Source organism: Vulpes lagopus, chromosome 8, assembly GCF_018345385.1.
Source record: "Vulpes lagopus strain Blue_001 chromosome 8, ASM1834538v1, whole genome shotgun sequence".
NCBI lineage: Eukaryota > Metazoa > Chordata > Mammalia > Carnivora > Canidae > Vulpes > Vulpes lagopus.
This window is the reverse complement of record NC_054831.1, coordinates 43,616,699-43,634,427: the sequence shown is the minus strand read 5'-3', so window position 1 is coordinate 43,634,427 and position 17,729 is coordinate 43,616,699. Positions and strand designations below refer to the sequence as shown.

General features: G+C 31.7%; 1 protein-coding gene across 16 annotated transcripts in view; it reads left to right on the top strand.

Moving 5' to 3' along the window:
- Window positions 1-17,729, top strand: part of LOC121497028 (NEDD4-binding protein 2-like 2) — a 78,422-nt gene that overhangs the window by 10,181 nt on the left and 50,512 nt on the right. For 7 of the 16 annotated variants that reach the window (XM_041766030.1, XM_041766023.1, XM_041766022.1 and 4 more), the window contains 4 exons: window positions 1,271-1,395; window positions 4,710-4,798; window positions 5,192-5,268; window positions 8,175-8,321. In XM_041766030.1, coding sequence (XP_041621964.1) covers window positions 4,778-4,798; window positions 5,192-5,268; window positions 8,175-8,321 — 245 coding nt within the window. In that variant the 5' untranslated portion in view covers window positions 1,271-1,395; window positions 4,710-4,777. Of the gene's footprint in view, window positions 1-1,270; window positions 1,396-4,709; window positions 4,799-5,191; window positions 5,269-8,174; window positions 8,549-17,729 lie in introns of those variants that run through there. The other 9 variants (XM_041766027.1, XM_041766028.1, XM_041766026.1 and 6 more) reach the window with 5 other exon arrangements.

The following is a 17,729-nucleotide window of genomic DNA, read 5'->3' as shown; positions in this document are numbered from 1 at the left end:
AGCCCATGAATCAAGGAGTAATTGTGACTTTCAAGTCTTATTAAGAAATACATTTTTTAAGGCTGTAGCTGCCATACACATTGATTCTCTGAAGGATCTGGGCAGAGCAAATTGAAAACCTTCTGGAAAGGATTCACCATTCCAGTTGCCCTTAAGAATATTTATGATTCATAGGGTAAGGGCAATATTAATATGAAGAGGAGTTTAGAAGTTGATGCCAAACTCATGGATGACTTTGAAGGTTTCAGGTCTTCAGTGGAGGAGACAACTGTGGATGTGGTGGAAACAGCAAGAGAGCTAGAATTAGAAATGGGGCCCAAAGATGGGACTGCATTGCTGCAGTCTCAAGGATAGCAAGGAAAGTGGTTTCTTCAGATGAAGTCCACTAGTGAAGATGCTATAAAGATTATTGAAATGACAACAAAAGATTTAGAATACTCCATAAACTTAGTTGCTAAAGCCGTGGCAGAGTTTGAGAAGATTAACTCTGATTTTCAAAGAAGTTCTTTTGTGAGTAAAATGTTATCAAACACCATCACATGATACAGAGAAATTGTTCATGAAAGGAAGAGCCAATGGATGGGGTAAAACTTCATTGTCCTATTTTAGGAAATTGCCACAGCCACCCCAGCCTTCAGCAACTACCACCCTGATCAGTCAGCATCCATCAACATCGAGGCAAGACCCTCTGCCAGCAAAAAGATTACAACTCGCTAAAAGCTTAGATGATGGTTAGCATTTCTTAGCAATAAAATATTTTTGAATTAAGGTGTATACATTGTTTTTTTAATAATAACTTTTATGTGCTGGGAAACCAAAATTAATTTTGACTCTCTTTATTGTGGTACTCAGTTTATTGTGGTGTGAAACTGAACCTGCAATCTCTCTGAGGTATGCCTGTATACAATTTTATAATAAGCTGAGGAAAGGAGAGAGATGTTTATTTTCATAGTCGAAGTCCTTCTTATTCCTTTGTATTAGGAGGTATGTATTCTTGAATTATCCCAAGACTATACTCTTATATTCTTAATCCCTTCCACCATTTTCCACTTAATACAAATGCCACCTAAAAAAGTACCTGGTTGTAATTGTGTAGATTTAAGTGTGAAGTGATATTTGAAATCTGAAAACTTTTAAGGTTCAGCTCCTGTACTATTCAGTTTGCAGTATATTTACAGGTAAGTACCAGAGATTCATTTAATAACATTTCCTATGTGGCTTATTTTTTTGATGGTTATAAATGGCACTTTGTGATTTCTTTTATTAACAGAATTCTGCTTGGTCAGAGTCGTGATGGCATTGTGTTCAGCACTGATGACTATTTTCACCACCAAGATGGGTACAGGTATAATGTTAATCAACTTGGTGATGCCCATGACTGGAACCAGAACAGAGGTTTGTTTTGGGCCAAGTCTCTGGGATGGTGTATTTGACTAGGAGTCAGAAGACTTGAGTTATTATTCTTGACTTAACTTTTACCAGCTGAATGACTTTGGCAGGTCATTGAAATAGCTTTGAGACCCAATTTTTTTGTCAGAAGTTACACTTGCTTTACTTTATTAGGTTATTGACAAATTAGAGAATTTAAATAGGTATATATTTTAAACTGTAAATAGTGTACCAATATAAGCTGATAAAATAGAGGTGTAGGATATTTTGATAGCCTTTATTTTATACCTCATGAATAAATTCAAAGAACTCTTCATACTGTTATATATTCCCAAAAGCTATTTCCCTAAGAGTAATAAATGCTGATGTTTTCTAAGGCTTAATATAAGGTCTGTGAATATTAAAGTTTTCCCTATTGACATTACTCTACAAAAAATGTACTTAATACTTTTTTAGAAGCACATCAGTCAATATTTTCTCATTCTGGAATAGTGATTTGAACATTGACTGCATATCATGTGTTTCAAAGTAACCTTTTTCTTATTTAACAGCATCTTATTTAACTGCAGTGCCATCATCACACCTAAAAAAGAAAAAAAAAAAAGACAATTCCTTGACATCATATAATATCCAGCTTGTAATGAAATTTCCTGTTGTCTTTACACTTGTTCTCTTTGAATCAGGATACAAGCCAGATCCTGGTAGTACATTTGGTTTTAAGTACAGTAATATCTATTCTTTTTTTAATCCCTTCTTTTTGCCTTTATAACATTAATTTGTTGCAGAAATTGGTTGGTTGTCCTATAGAATGTCCCATATTTTTTAGTTGTCTGTTTGCTTCCTTGTGGTAGCTATTTAACCTGTTCTTCTTTCTCCTCTATTTCCTTAAATAGAACTTAGTTCTAGACAGAAGGATTTGTTAGTTTCAAGTTATTTTTTTCATAAGCATATGTCTAGTTGTCCTAGTTTTAATAATACTAAGGTTGATTAATAGTTTCAAAGAGACAGCCTACTCTCCATTATCAAGTTCCCTATCAATCTTACATGTAATGGTTTTATCCAACAGTGAACTGTTTCCCATATGAGACGTTTCATTAAACATTGCAAAATGGTGATTGTCTAGGTTTAAGATTCCTTCCATGTTAGAATTCTTCTATAATGAAGAACATTTCACCTAGAAATAGCTTTAGGAGAAAAAAAAAAAAAGAAATAGCTTTAGGGTTGTCCTAAAGTACAGTATATACAGGAAGAACAGGATGAATGCTTTTCTTTTTAATTGTCAGTTTTCACAGTAAGGAATTTCAGGATATCTTTGAGTAAAATGTTTAATGTGAAATAAGTTTGATTTTGAGATTATTTCCTAGTGTTGGTTCTCTGACACTCTAGGATTCTCCACAGAGCATTATGCCACAGAACATTACTGCATAAATCAAGTAATAATGGTATTGCAATTCTGAAAAATATTTGGAGTTATTGGACTAAAGTTAAGGACAATAGTAGTAGGTGATGAGTGGAATGAATAAGCAGTGGATAGAGTCACTGTACTGTTGGAGGACTATGAAATGTGTTTGTGTAAGACATTTTTTTTTCTCTTTGCAATACCAGTCTAGAATATTACATTGAAATTTCATGCCATGTGAGTTAATACTTGCTAAACAAAAAATGGTGTTTTGATAAACTACTAGTTTTATTATAACAGATTTTTCCAAGGTAATGATAGTAATGATAACTAACAATTGTTAGACATTTTGCAAGTTATAAGTATGATACTTAGAACTAAATTTTTCTTTTCAACAGATGTTTATTGAATATTTTTAAATGCCGGTTACCATTCTGGCAATCTCTGCTTCATGTGTGTTATTAGAAGAATCTAAATTCATGTTAGATCACCTATAAATTAAAAACCTCTCCAGGGTGTCATTCTGTCTCTTAGAGTATGTAGTTATTTTGTTTAAGAAATGACTCTCATTATTTGGGTAGTCAAACATTGTTTACTTAGAAACTCTTTCCTCCTAGAGTACACTGGAATGTGGTATTGCATTAATTATGATTTTCATGAAAAGCAGATCATCTTCTCATTCCTGCAAATCAGAGATTTAATCTTATTATTAAGCTGCTCTTCTAGGATATAACACCTTGGAGGTGCCAGCCTAACTATCAGACATTAAGACAATTAGTTTAGCAATTTTTTTTTTAATGAAAGAGTTTATCATATCACTATTTATGATTGAGGATAGAACATTGTAAGATGATAGCATCTTGATATCCTGTTTATGACCCAAATTCTAAAGTGCTTTTGGTATTTCAAGACATATTCTCCCAAATATATATTCCACCATAGTCATTATAATTTAACTAACCCTTAGAATTTTCTCCCGCCCTTAGACATCCATATGTGTTTTCATTATATAGAACTTAGTGTTTTGATTTTAAGTCCCAACAAAACTTCTATATCATTGCCTTTTAAATTTTATTGTAGGTTCTTGATTATGTTTCCTGTCTATTTACATTTAGGGGTACACACACCTCTGTCGTTAACAGTGGCTCACTGTGGCAGTGATTCTTATTACCTCGTGGGGAAAGAGAGGGCAAAGGGATAGGAAGATGTAGTTTAGAAACTTTCTATGTGATCCCGGCTCCAATTTGAGAATTGGAGCCTAAGAAATACTTACAAAGTCAGTTGAACTGTGGTCCTTAGTTACTTGGTATGTAAGTTCTTATTTCAGAAACATTATTTGCAATTGTAGAACATTGGAGAATATAGATAAGCATATATTGCTGATACTACCATTACCCTCAGATGACCACTTACGATATTTAGTTTCTCTTCCCAGATCTCTATATTTTGACCACAATAAGGGTATACTTACATGTTGTGTTATAATTTGCAATTTTCAGTTAACAGTCTTCCATCTTTCCATGTCAATAAATGTTTACCTCTTTTCATACTCAGACTGTATTCAGTGTAACTTGCTCTTGTATTTCCTGTAAATCAAAGTTAGCTCTAGACTCAAGGCTTCCTACCTGTAGCTCAACAAAATATTTTTCCCCAAATGTCATTGTCAACACCAGCAGCTGGTCCAGAGAATACACATTACCTGTGGTTAGGTCTCTTAATTCTCTTTTAATCTAGTAATCTAGTGGAGTCCTCTTTTTTGTTCATGGCACTAACTCAAGAGATTGCATAGTTTTGGTTTTAAATACAGAGATACAGAAAATTTCTTAATAATGAATATTTAAGTTTTATTTCGTATATTTTATTCTAATAGTTCTCTGGTTTCTGTTTTTTTTTTTTTTTTTTAATTTATTTTTTATTTCAGCAAAACAAGCTATCAATCAGGGGAGATCTCCAGTTATAATAGACAACACTAATACACAAGCTTGGGAAATGAAACCATATGTGGAAATGGTAAATATGTGATATGGGAGAGTTTTAATATTTTATTCTTACCATTTTTTCATACTCTGAAATTTTGGTTACTTTGATCTTCATTACATAAACATTTGTCCCTGTTTTCTAAAGAGGTGTGTTTGTTAACTTGGTTTTTAAAAAACTGGGAATGGTACTTACTAAAAAATATGCTCATCTTGTTAGTTTTGCCTGGACTTGAAGACAGTAATTCAAAATTGTCCAGTTATGTGGTCTTAACATTTTTATAAACCATATTATTTAAAAGTAAAATTTCCCTGATCAAACAAATTTAGAAATATTGTCTAAATGAAGCTTCTATTTATCTGATTTCTTTTTTTTACTTTAAGAAGTATTCTCTGGGTTTTTGTTTTCTTCCTTTCCTTTGTGTAGGCCATAGGAAAAGGATACAGAGTAGAGTTTCATGAACCTGAAACTTGGTGGAAATTTGATCCTGAAGAATTAGAAAAGTAAGGCACTCAAATTTTTTTTGAATCCTTATCTTTGAAAAGATTTTTTGAATCTTTATCTTTTTTCCTTTCTCTTCTCCTTTTCACAGTTTCTTTACTAGCTTTTGCTTGTCATATGTTTGCTATTTGTGAATAGGGACTGTTTTCACTTTCTGTCAAGAGGAACATTAAATTCAACGTTTCTTGGGGTACCTTGCCTTGATCAATTTTATTAAATTTTCCTTGTTAAGTGTGTGCGTTACTTTCTCTTATGTAAATTCCTGCATTGCTTCATAGTTATTGAATGCTAGCAGAGATCTAGCACACTTTGAGGGAAAAGTTCTAAGTTTTTGAGGTAGGCTACTTACCTGCATCACCTTTCAAACTTTTCTTCCCATTTTAGGTCACATCATCTTTTTACCTGGGTCATCTTTTCTCTCTTTACCATCTTTACTGCTATAGATTCATACTCTATAGATTCATAAACCGAGATCCTTGTAATCTGTGTTTTAGAATTCAGGGTCTGTTTTTGTTTGTTTTTTTAATACGAAGGTAATATAATGCATATACATGATCATAATGCCCCTAGCAGAGTTTGGGGTAGCATGTCATCATCACATATTCTGTTTTTTTCCTGTGCCATATCACTACTAGTCCTCTAAGTAGATTCTGCATAATGTAATTTCGTTCTGAGTAGATTGTGCTGCCAAATGAGTATAGGTTTGGTTAGATTTTGCTGCCATATGAATCAACAGAAAAATGAGTTCTTAGGCCATTTTAATTTCAAAATTTGTGGTTAGGGATTGTGGACTTTATTCCTTTCATCCCTGGCCTTCCATTTGTGTTTACCTTTATCCGTTTCCCCTCATGTCACTGGTTTTCCTATGACTCTTTTTCTTTCTTTGTTTTTATTCCCCTTATCTGCTTTTGGTAACAACTTTGAAAAATAATTCACGTACCATACAATTTATGCATTAAAAGTGTACAATTCATGGTTTTCAGTACAGTTGACTCTTAATGCAGGAGTTAGGGGTGCTGACCCCCTGGGACAGTTAAAAATCCATTAATAATGGATTTTTGAGTCAATTTTTGATGATGACTTTTGATCCCCCCCAATCCTAACTACTAATAGCCTGCTGTTGACCAAAAACCTTACTGATAACATAAACAGTTGATTAACACCTATTTTTAGTTACATGTATTATGTACTGTATTCTTATAATCAAGTAAGCTAGAGAAAAGATGTTATTAGGAAAATCAAGGAAGAAAAAATACATTTACAGTACTGTATTAGGTCCACTTACATGTGGCTTTTTTACTGTACTGTATTTATTGAAAAAGCCACATGTAAGTGGACCTGGCACAGTTTGAACTTGTGTTCAAGGGTCAACTGTATATTCACAGAAATGTGCAACCATCACTTCCTTTTTTAAAAAAAACATTTTTTTTCTCCCACCTCAGCTTGCCCTCTTCAACTTAAAGCTGTTATTCTGTGTATGGTGTTCAACTAATTTCTTTTTCCCTTGCCTTTTATTCATTTGGTTACCCTTTTCCCTTTCTGATTTGCACACTATGTGTTCATACATGAGTAAAATGGATAAGTTAATAACTAGTATTATTCATCTGCTTCTGTGTGTGTTTATTACACCTCAGGTAGAAGAGACAAATTTAAAAAGACTGGATTAATGCAGAATAAATGAATTGATGAAATAGGCTTCATTAACATTTGACGGACCGTCAAAATGTATTAGTATTCTTAATATTTGACTTTACAAAAGTCAATTTAACATCTTGAGCATTTAGTCATATTTTGCCAGTTTCAACCTCAGGTTCCTCTTTTTTTTTTGTCTTCTAGTCCTTTTTGCTTTTCTAATCTTTAACATAAATCTCAGTAATTTTAAAAAGTAAACATTTCCTTTGTGTCCCTTTTCTGGGAAAAATGAATTAGCATTAGTAAATCTAGAACTGTAACAGTAAATATAAAGTATGTTCCTATGTGTTTTGCCATGTCCAAGTCAAGTTATAGAAAACTACAAAGGTAAAATAAATTGTAAAATGTTTTTTGAGGGTCAAGTATAATTTTAAAATCACTTTTTGTTGTCATAATTAAATTCAGAGAAAATTACATATAATATAAATTTACAGCTTAACAAATTTCTTGTAAGGCAAATACTCATTTAACCGGTACCCATGTTACAAGAACATTATCAACACCTCAGAAGTTCTTTGATTTCCTTTCCCAGTAATAATTCCTTTGTGGGAATTATTTTCTTTAATGTGTCTTTTTTTTCTTTTTACTTTTTTTATGTTTTTTATTTTTCTAAAACATATTTTGTCTAACACCATAGTTTAATTTTTTTCAAACTTTATATAAATACAGAATGTGTTCATTGTGTCTAGTTTCTGTCACTCAACATTATGTTTGTGAAATATGTCCAAGTTGTTGTCTCTAACAGTAATTTGGAATTGATAATAAATTTTAAAAATGCAATAGGAAGTGTCCTAAAATAACTTTGAAAAGTGATAAATATTTTATATTGTTTTTTATAATTGTAGAAGTCCACTCAGTTCCTCTGTAATTCCCAAAACACTGTCTCATAATCTTCAATTTTATTTTAAGGGGAAAGGGTTAACTCCATGGTTCAGTGAATTGGTAGTTTTATGTGAGGAAGAGGGATATTATCAGTTAACATTTTGCTATGATTTATGGTGTCTTTAAACCTTTTAAAAATATTATTAAACTTTTTGAGAGCCAGTATAACTTTTTTTTATCTAAAACGTAGGTAAATGGGATATGTCTTTTAGTATTTATTTGCAAAATATAATTTAAAATCTGTACTCTGTTACTCTAAAACAGTTTAATCTCTAGGCCTGCACATTCTAAAGAATTAAAATCCTTTTTTTTTTTTTTTTTTTTTTTTTGGTAGGAGGAATAAACATGGTGTATCTCGAAAGAAGATTGCTCAGATGTTGGATCGTTACGAATTTGAAATGTCCATCTCTATTGTAATGAATTCGGTGGAACCGCCACACAAAAACACACAAAGACCTCCTCCTTCACAGGGGAGACAGAGGTGGGGAGGCTCTCTAGGCTCACATAATCAAGTCTCTGTTACAAATAATCATTAAATTGGCTCTTTTCAGCTAACATGTTTGTTGCTTGCCCTTGAAAAGAATTAGTGAGCCTATCTTGAAGTTTAAATAGTTTCAAATTTAAAAAAAGACTATGTTGCCTCACAAAGGATGTTACCAGCAAGTTGTTTAAATCCTAAAGTGTAAATAAAAATTATATAAAATTGTTTTTAAAATGTTCTTATAATTTTTTGTTGTAATTCCCTTGGGTTATTATGAAAACACCTTAGAGAGTGGGTAGAACCTAGAATAGTTTTTCTACAACTGAATTTTAAACTAATTGTATCTATTTTATAGGTAATGTTGAATAGTTTTGTAGCTCATACCTAAATCTAATTTTTCATAAAACATTAGTATTTTTTTAACTACCTTAAAAATATAAGAAATACTAACTTGATATAGGCACTTCAGTTGATTTTTCTATAATACAGGTAAAATTAGGCTTCTGCAAATTCATCTGTATGACAAAAATATTTCTAAGCTATAATTAACATATCAGTTAAAACAAATTCTCCATCAAATGCTATACAGCAGTAGGTATATCAATCACCTGGGTGGTTTTCTCCATAATATACATATCCATAATATATAATAAATACATATTCATCACCCTTCTCAAACCATCTCCTGTCCCTCCACTCTCCCCAGTTCTAGAATGAATAAATAAGGAAATCACTGTATATTTAGAAAAAGCTTTTCAGGTTATTCTGATAATATTTCACTTTTCTCTATTTAACACTGTATAATTCTAATATAAAAAATAATTTGGACATGTCCTTAGTATTAATTGTCAGAAGATTTGTTGTAGTATATTTTATTTCTCCTGGTTTTAGTTTTTTTGTAGATCAACTATATGTCTCATTGGATACTTTTCTTTGTTAGATTGTGTTTTGTCACTTAAAATTTAAAAATAGAATTCATTTCAGAGATTTTGTAATTCATCCTCATCTTTGATTTGCTCTTTTTAAGGAAAAAAATCTCCACTAATTACATGCTATTAAAAAATGTTACCTTCAAAAGTTTTACATGATAATATTTCATGGCCCGTTGACTTTCTCCTAACCCAGCCCATGCTAAATCTAGTAATCTTTCTTCATGTTGTTTAAACCGTTTGCTGTTATTTTCAACTTTGCTTTAAAATGTTCTCCTACATCTATATATTACTTTTTAAGTAATACTAAGTGCAAGGCTCAAAACTAAATACAGTACTCTCAACAGGTCTGTATTACATTGCCTTTAGTGAAATAAGAGTATGATTTCTATTTATTTGTACTCTTCAGTGCTGTTTACATTTGGATGGATACTACTTTGCTTTATTTTGTTTAACACGTCTGTTTGTATGTATTTGTTCATCTTAACTAAATACGATATAGTAAGAAAATGCTAACTCATGTTTTGTGTGTAAATGTATATATATTTATACATATACACATTTTTTTTTTTTTTTTTTTTTTTTACATATACACATTTTCTTCATCCACTATTTTCATGTATTCTTTTGCTTCAGAGTAATACTTCTTGGTATTTTTCAGTGTTTTATTATGTACATTAGCACATTTTGAAAGTAGTACAGAAGGATTTAATTTGGGGACAGATGAAACCACTGTTAGATATATACTGTGTGTTCCTTTGTCTTTATAAAACTGTTGGGAGTAATAGTGCTATATGGATCTATAGTTTTTTATTAATGCTTCATTAGCCAGATTTATTTTAAGGAGGTAAAGAAATGTCTTTGAAAGATACAAATTATAAAGAAATATGTCATGTTAGACAGTAAGTCTGAAATAAATTTCCAGATTTTATTATAGATCAATTTCATCTTTTAGTACTTCTAAGTACTTAAATAATCATGGAGAGATCATTACTAATTCCTGATTTTTTTTTTTTTTTGTATAAATCCATAATGAGGCAAGGGAATTAACATTCTGAAAGATTTTGAAAGTTTTTTTTTTAATAGGTTTTATTTATTTATTCATGAGAGACACAGAGAGAGAGAGGCAGAGACATAGGCAGAGGGAGAAGCAGGCTCCCCACAAGGATCCTGCACCCCAGGATCATGTCCTGAATCAAAGGCAGACAGACGCTCAACCACTGAGCCACCGAGGCATCCCAAAAGTTGTTTTTTTAAAGACAGAAAAATTAATAGTTCCTCTAAGCATATTAAATTAATACCTCCTCCATTTAGCTTATTTTAATTCTTTGAATAATAACAATTAGGTATGAATACACAAGGATACCAAAATCACTGTTGCAAGTCATTGCTTTGACTTTATTTATTTATTTTTTTCATTGCTTTGACATTAAAGGTCTATACAAATCTTAAAAAAATCAAAGAAATTTACTGATTAGAGACGTATTTCATCAAAATTTTTCTTCTACTCATATTCTTGAGTTTGGTTTATTTTATTTTAATTTATTTTTTTTCCAGTTATATTCCTAGTGGAATAGCTTCCTGTTGCTCTGCCCCATTCTGAATTGGTCTCCATCCCATAGAATAAATGAAGCATTAGTCATATTTAATAAGATAAAATGCATTTAGTTAAGCAGAATACAGCTTAATGTAAGTTGTTTTTTCATAGGCTTGGTATAAAAATCACTTCCTTTTTGATAAGCAAATTTATAGTTTTCTATATGTCATAATCCTGCTAGCAAAAATACTTAATGTTATTAAGTTGAACTTGATTTTTAAATAGATAATCTTTATTTTTAGTATTCACCTTTTCAGAAGAAAATGTTAACTTTTTAATATTTTATGTCTATTTTAATGTAAAATTGTTTACAAAAGATTGGGTTGCCTTTTGTTGGAACAATAGGTGGATTTAAGTACTTGAAGTTTATTTTTTACCTAATTAATATAGATTGTAGAATTTTCTAGTTTTATGTATAGGTAAATTTTGAAAGAGTGCATTATTTCAGAGGATATGAAATATTTATTTTGACCACATTTGAGTTTTTGTTTTGGGAAAATGTCTGATTTTCTGAGCTTGGTTTTTTAAGTATTTATAAAGAAAATTGGTAGTGTTCTCTTTGGGAAATGTTGAAAAAATGTGGTTATTTATATATTAGTGCCTTGATTGGATAGGTTTGCTAGTCTTTTTTGAAATTTTATGTAATATTCTAATATGAATGTAGTAACTGAGAATTTGTTATTAGGGCTGAAGAGAGAGAGAGAGAGAGAGAGAGAGTGTGTGTGTGTGTGTGTGTGTGTGCGTTTTAACATTCGGAACACATTAGGTAGAGTAACACTAGTCTAGAATCATGACAAAGTATTGTTTAATTTTTGTTATAATGGCCATTCAGAATAAATATTTGGTGGTAGCCGAAAAAGAAGCTTGAGTTAGTGGTTTTAAAGTTAAATTTTAGGATCCCTCGGTGGCTCAGCGTTTTAGAGCCTGCTTTCGGCCTCCAGGGTGTGATCCTGGAGTCCCGGGATCAAGCCCCGCATCGGGCTCCCTGCATAGAGCCTGCTTCTCCCTCTCTGCCTGTGTCTCTGTGTCTTTTGTGAATGAAAAAATAAAATCTTTAATAATAAAAAAAATAAAGTTAAATTTTATAGGTTTCATTTTATAAATAAAACATTTTTTCCATTAAAATAGCTGTAATTCTTGTGAATTTACAGAGGAAGAAGGGAGTATATTAAGAGGTTAATGAATATCTTTGGTGATGGTTTTCTTTCTCTTCACAAAATTAAGATTGGCATACCAGTTTTTATTTTTAAGATTAAAATATTGTTAAAATAATTGATCTCCCTATATGTATATCAGATTTCTTCTTAAAATAGGAGGTAAAAGGTACTATTAAGTTTGTTGAATGAAATAGGTTCTGAAAGAGGAGTAATTAGTGGTTTTCTCCTGTGTCTTTTTGATCCCTTTTTTCACATTTAAAATTAATTCAATTGATTTAAATTGCTAAGTATTTTAAGCCTAAAAATTTTCACTTTTTGCATGGTTTTACATTGCAGAGCAAACCCTGAAAAGTTTATAATGATGATGTTAGCAACTTGGTTCAGAAAACTTGTAATAGAATGGTTATCATTTACATTCAATATCTTTATTTAGACAACACTAAAAGGCATAATTTTTTTGTAATAGAATATATATTTGCAAGCTTATTTTTTATTTTTATTTTTTTAAAGATTTATTTATTCATGAGAGACACAGAAAGAGAGGCAGAGATAGGCAGAAGGAGAAGCAGGCTACATGCATGCAGGAAGCCTGATGTGGGACTTGATACCGGGACTCTGGGATCATGCCCTGAGCCAAAGGCAGACGCTCAACCACTTGCCACCCAGGTGTCCCGTAAGCTTAGTTTTTAATATATCTCCTGTGGAAATTTTTAATGCATTGTCACTGTAAAATTATGTGTAGAAACAAAGGGAAAAAGCATAAGTAACTTTTTGAAGAAAGAGCCTCAACCAAAGCTGGAAAAGGTGTCTGTTGGAAAATTTTGACTTTTGGGTACATTTAATAGAAGTTTATTATAATAATTTAGATTAGAAATAGCCTCTTCTTTCTCCTTTTTCCTAACAGATTTTGTTCTCTGAATGATAACCCTGTTGAGTTCCAGGTGTGATAATTGTAGTAATCACATATTATAATACACTTCCCAGTATAGGCCCTATTAACTTCAAAGCTGTCTTAAATTTAAGTACGAATAAAATGTATTATTTTATAGTTAATAGTTTGCTATTCTTAGAGCAAGACACTATCGCATTAATCATTATCCCTACTTTGGTGAGTAACTGAAGACTTTATCTGGGAATGTATTCCAGTTGTAAAAATATTTCAATTATTTTTAATTGAGCTTTTTGTAAATTAGTGGGAAGACTGAGAGATTTTTAAGATGACCTAGGTGCTTTTGCCTTTACTTTATTAGTAACTAAGAAAAATAAGAATAATCTGTTCATTTATGTTTAAAATTGTGAAGTTGAGTCCATTGAAATATGCTTTATTTGGATTTTCTTGTCTTGCATTTTCAGAGGACATATAAAATCAGTTTTACCCTTCGGGTTAGTTCATCTACAGCTGTTATTACAGTTGTACAACTCTGTAGTGTCTCTTTAATTATAATCCTGAATTCTTCAGTTTTTTTAGCATAACAAAGTGGAATTTGATTTTGGGAAGGGATTGTGGGTTCTTCCTCTGCATTTATTATTTTCTCTTTCTATTTTTTGTCTTTCTTAATAGTATTAGAAATCATGTTTCTTGTTTCTTTCTTTTCCTGTACACATTTTCTTTTTCTTCTGTCCATTTTCTGCTCAGCCATCCTTCTGTAACTGCATAACATTTTTAATGAAGATGATGGGATGGTAAGTGGCTGACCAAAATGGAGGTAAATTTTTCCCTCCTGTTTCACTGAACTCATTGTTCCTTATGAACCTTATTTAGTTAACTGCGTTACATTTATAGATTAGTAGCTTTGCAGTTGGTTTCCTGACTGCAGTTTAGTAAGAACTTAGATATGAAAATACTTGGAAAGATTTATAAAATTCTAACAATGTGTTACTCATTGGTTAAGAATCCCATAAACATGAAATAGTGTTTGAATGTATGAATTCGAGAAAAATTTATTTTATAATACTTAAGCATCATGATAGACTTGTTGGTAAGTAGTAGTTGGGAATTCAGTAGTGTAGGATTCACTATTACGTCATGGTTCTCCAATCCACCCTTACTAAAGAACTGAGTAGTTTTGAAGGGAAGCTAATAGCTTGTTTTGAGTTCAACCTCTACAAGTGCTTCATATTGTGCAATGCTGCTACAGTGAGCAGTAGGAATTTAATAGCAACGAGCCTTAATATAATAATGTTCATTTAATAGCTGCCATTTATTTAATGCCTGTCAATGCCAGGTTCTTTTGTAACTGTGACTGTTAATAGGCTCCACGTTTTCATAACAGCCCTACAAGGGTTTTAAGAAGAGGAAACAAAAACTTAGGTTAAACAAGTTCTCCAGCATAATTTCTCTGGGGAGAGATGTAACTGGATTCCAAATCTAGTTCAGACATATTCCTCACTATAGCCCATTTTATCTTTTAAACATAGTTATCTTTTTAAACATTATCTTCAATATAGCCTTTTTTCCCCTTAAGGTAGGAAAGAATTTCCAGTGAAGAGTTGAGTGCATCTTTAATGGTACTTTTGAATTTGTAGGGTTGAAGGGATGTTGATTTATCAACGACGTTGAGAAGAAACCTGTAAGTGGCCATTTATTTAGAGTCCTGTTTTTAAAAGTCAAGACAAAGTAGAGATACTGTTTCGTATTAAATGTTTTCTACATAGTATACATTGATATAATTGATAATCATATTTCAGCAACATCTTTTCAATTGAATTTTTATATATGCTGTTGTGCTTTAATGTTTAAATTTAATTTTTAAATTTAATTCATTTTTGAAATGTGTAGTATTCAATAAATTGTTAAATTATATAAGCTGTTTGTTTTGCTGATTTTGAGGCAATACTTCCCAGAATAGGTCAGCAATGTGTGTAAGTAGTCTTAATTTTTTTCTTTTAATGTTCACATATTTTGTAAGTGTGCTATAACAGTAGATATTATGGAAATTACCTCAGTTTTCTGAATTTCTGAAGAATTGAGCATTTCTTTCTTTTGTAATAGCATCTTTTTCTTCTGCATTGTTTAATTTTCCAAAATTAAAGAATAAAAGAGCCAGTTACTAAGTTTACTATATAAATAATATATTGAGTTAATTAGCTTCTATAGAGTGAAGAATTCTTGCTGTTGAATATTTGCCTTATTTTGTTTTAGTTAACCTAAAAAATAGAAGGACTGGATCTTGTTTGGTTTTTCTTAATCCCTAGAGTAGATTATGATTTTTAAAAATTGTAAATGTGAAATCAGAGGTAGAATTTTTGTTAGAATAAAGAAGGCTTCTTAAAAAAATAGCATTAGTTTCATCAATTGATTAAAATAGTTCAGGACCTAGAAAGCAGCACGTTATGGAATTGAGGTTATTGGAATCTAGTACAATGTGTAACACTGGCAAAGATGTGGCTAAAACATTTTAATTCAAATATAAGGACATTGAAGTATGTACAGGAAATATGACAGGGTCTGGGCTAGACATTTTGAATTAATTTAAGATTAGTGAGGGAAAGACCCTATTTTTAAAAATATTCCAGGGAATGATAGGAAAGAAATTGTTAAAGCTGGAAGGATCCTGGTCAAAAGTAGTATTTCTACCTGCCTGTTTTCTCTTTGCTTTTCAAAATCCAGTAGCCTAAGTTATTTAAAAAGATTATCTTGTATCCTAAGTGCCACAAAACAGGGTGTTTCTTGTCATTCTTGGTCACTACTGGGTCTTTGGATCTTTGTTCTTCAAAAAGAGTCAATAAAATATTTGTTGAATAGTAGACAGTCTTCTCCCTAAAACAATTAATAACCTTTTTATATTAAGGACATAATTGATCTAAAACTTTATAGGGTAGTTTGTAATTAGGAAACATGGAGATGGATTGTGAATTAGTTGGGTTTGATACTTGCTAGAGGTGAGTATACAGTTAAATGCTCATCCATTTAACCTGACATACCTAATACCATCAGAACCTTTTATTTCATGATTTATGATCAAGAAATTAAATCTTAGAATACGGACAACTAAAGCAACCTTCAGGCTTTTGGTTATCCATTTCTTTTACAATTACTTAAAGATTATTCTCCCTGCTTTCTTTTACAATTAATTAAAGATTATTCTTCCTGCTTTCTGCTCTAAGATTTTGCAGAATTCCCAAAAAACTGAGAAAAATACTTCAAGTATTTATCCTAAAGTGGTCATTTTTCAGAACCCTTCTTCAAAGAACTGTGATCCTAATTAAAAAAAAAAAAAAATCAAGTGCTTGATCTCTTCATTTTGAATACATTTATCTTTGTTCAGCATAAAGAATAGCTGGTACTGATACATATCTTCATATAATTGTTTTTTATTTGAAAAATAATATATATTGAGTTATTGTTTGCCTTCTTTAGCTTAAGTAATCTCAGTTTAGCTTTTCTTTAGTTTGTTGTCCTACTTAGAACACTTTCCAGCATATTCATGGCATAATTTTAGTGAAAAGAACACATTATTGTAAGAGTCAGACAATATGAGTTCCTCTTCCATTTTTTTTTTTAATTTTATTTATTCATGAGAGACACACACACAGACAGGCAGAGACACAGGCAAAGGGAGAAGCAGGCTCCATGCAGGGAGCCCGAAGTGGGACTCGATCCCAGGTCTCCAGGATCACACTCTTGGCTGAAGGCGGGGCTAAACCACTGAGCCACCCGGGCTGCCCTTGAGTTCCTCTTCCATTTGTATCCATTCTTTTCTATTTCAGTAGAGAAGGTAACCCTCCTCCAATCTAAGGTAAACTCCTGTGTTCTGGATTGCACCTCATACTACTATCTTAGGAATTTTTATATGTTGTCAGTTATTTCTTCTCTTTGTAACTTAAGTCTTGCCATCTTTGTCCACATTCAGACATGATCAAGTCCATCTCTTAAAGCCTGCCTTTTTTGACACCTCTCCTTTACAACCAAACTCCTCAAAGAACTGTGACTATTGTCATTCTCCCCTCAACTGTTTCTGATACTATCAACCCACTCCATTTTAGTTTGTTCCTCTATCATTCTAAGTAGATCTTAAGTAGATCTTGTATTGATGAGCTTTTTTCAGTCCTCCTATAACTACTCAGCATTTGACTCTTGACCACTTTTTTCCTTAGTATATTTTTCCTGTATAAGGTTTTTGTTCATATCTCTAGGAGTATTTCTCAGTCTCATTTGCTGCCTTCTCTTCCTCTTGGTTTTTGCTTTTTAGAATTACTTAAGTTTTAGTTCTAGACCATCCTCTCTTCTTACTCTTAGCTTTCTCCATAAGATTACATCATTTCTCACACATGGTAGTCTCCTACTTTTTTCTTTGTCACCCTATAATTTTATCCACAGAGCAACTAATCTATAATTTAAAAAAAATTTTTTAATGTAAATTACATCACTTCCCTTCCACTTCTTCCCTGATCCTGACTTACGCAACTCTCCCCTTCCATCTATACTGGTCTTTTTTGTCTGTTCTTCAGACATGCTAAGCTTGATTTTGCTTTAAGCATTAGCTCTTTTCCTAGAATGCTATCCTACTCTTTTCTACCTAGCATTGTTTTCAACATTCAGGTCTCACCTCAAATGTCACCTTTGCCAAGATGCCTTCCCTGATTATTTCAATCTTAAGTAAAATAGACCTGTCACTCTTACTACGTTGTCACATTTTGTTGTCATCATACTACTTACTAGTAGTTGAAGTTACCTTATTTGGTACTGATTTGTTGGGGGTTTTCCTGGAAAAGAATGTAAGTC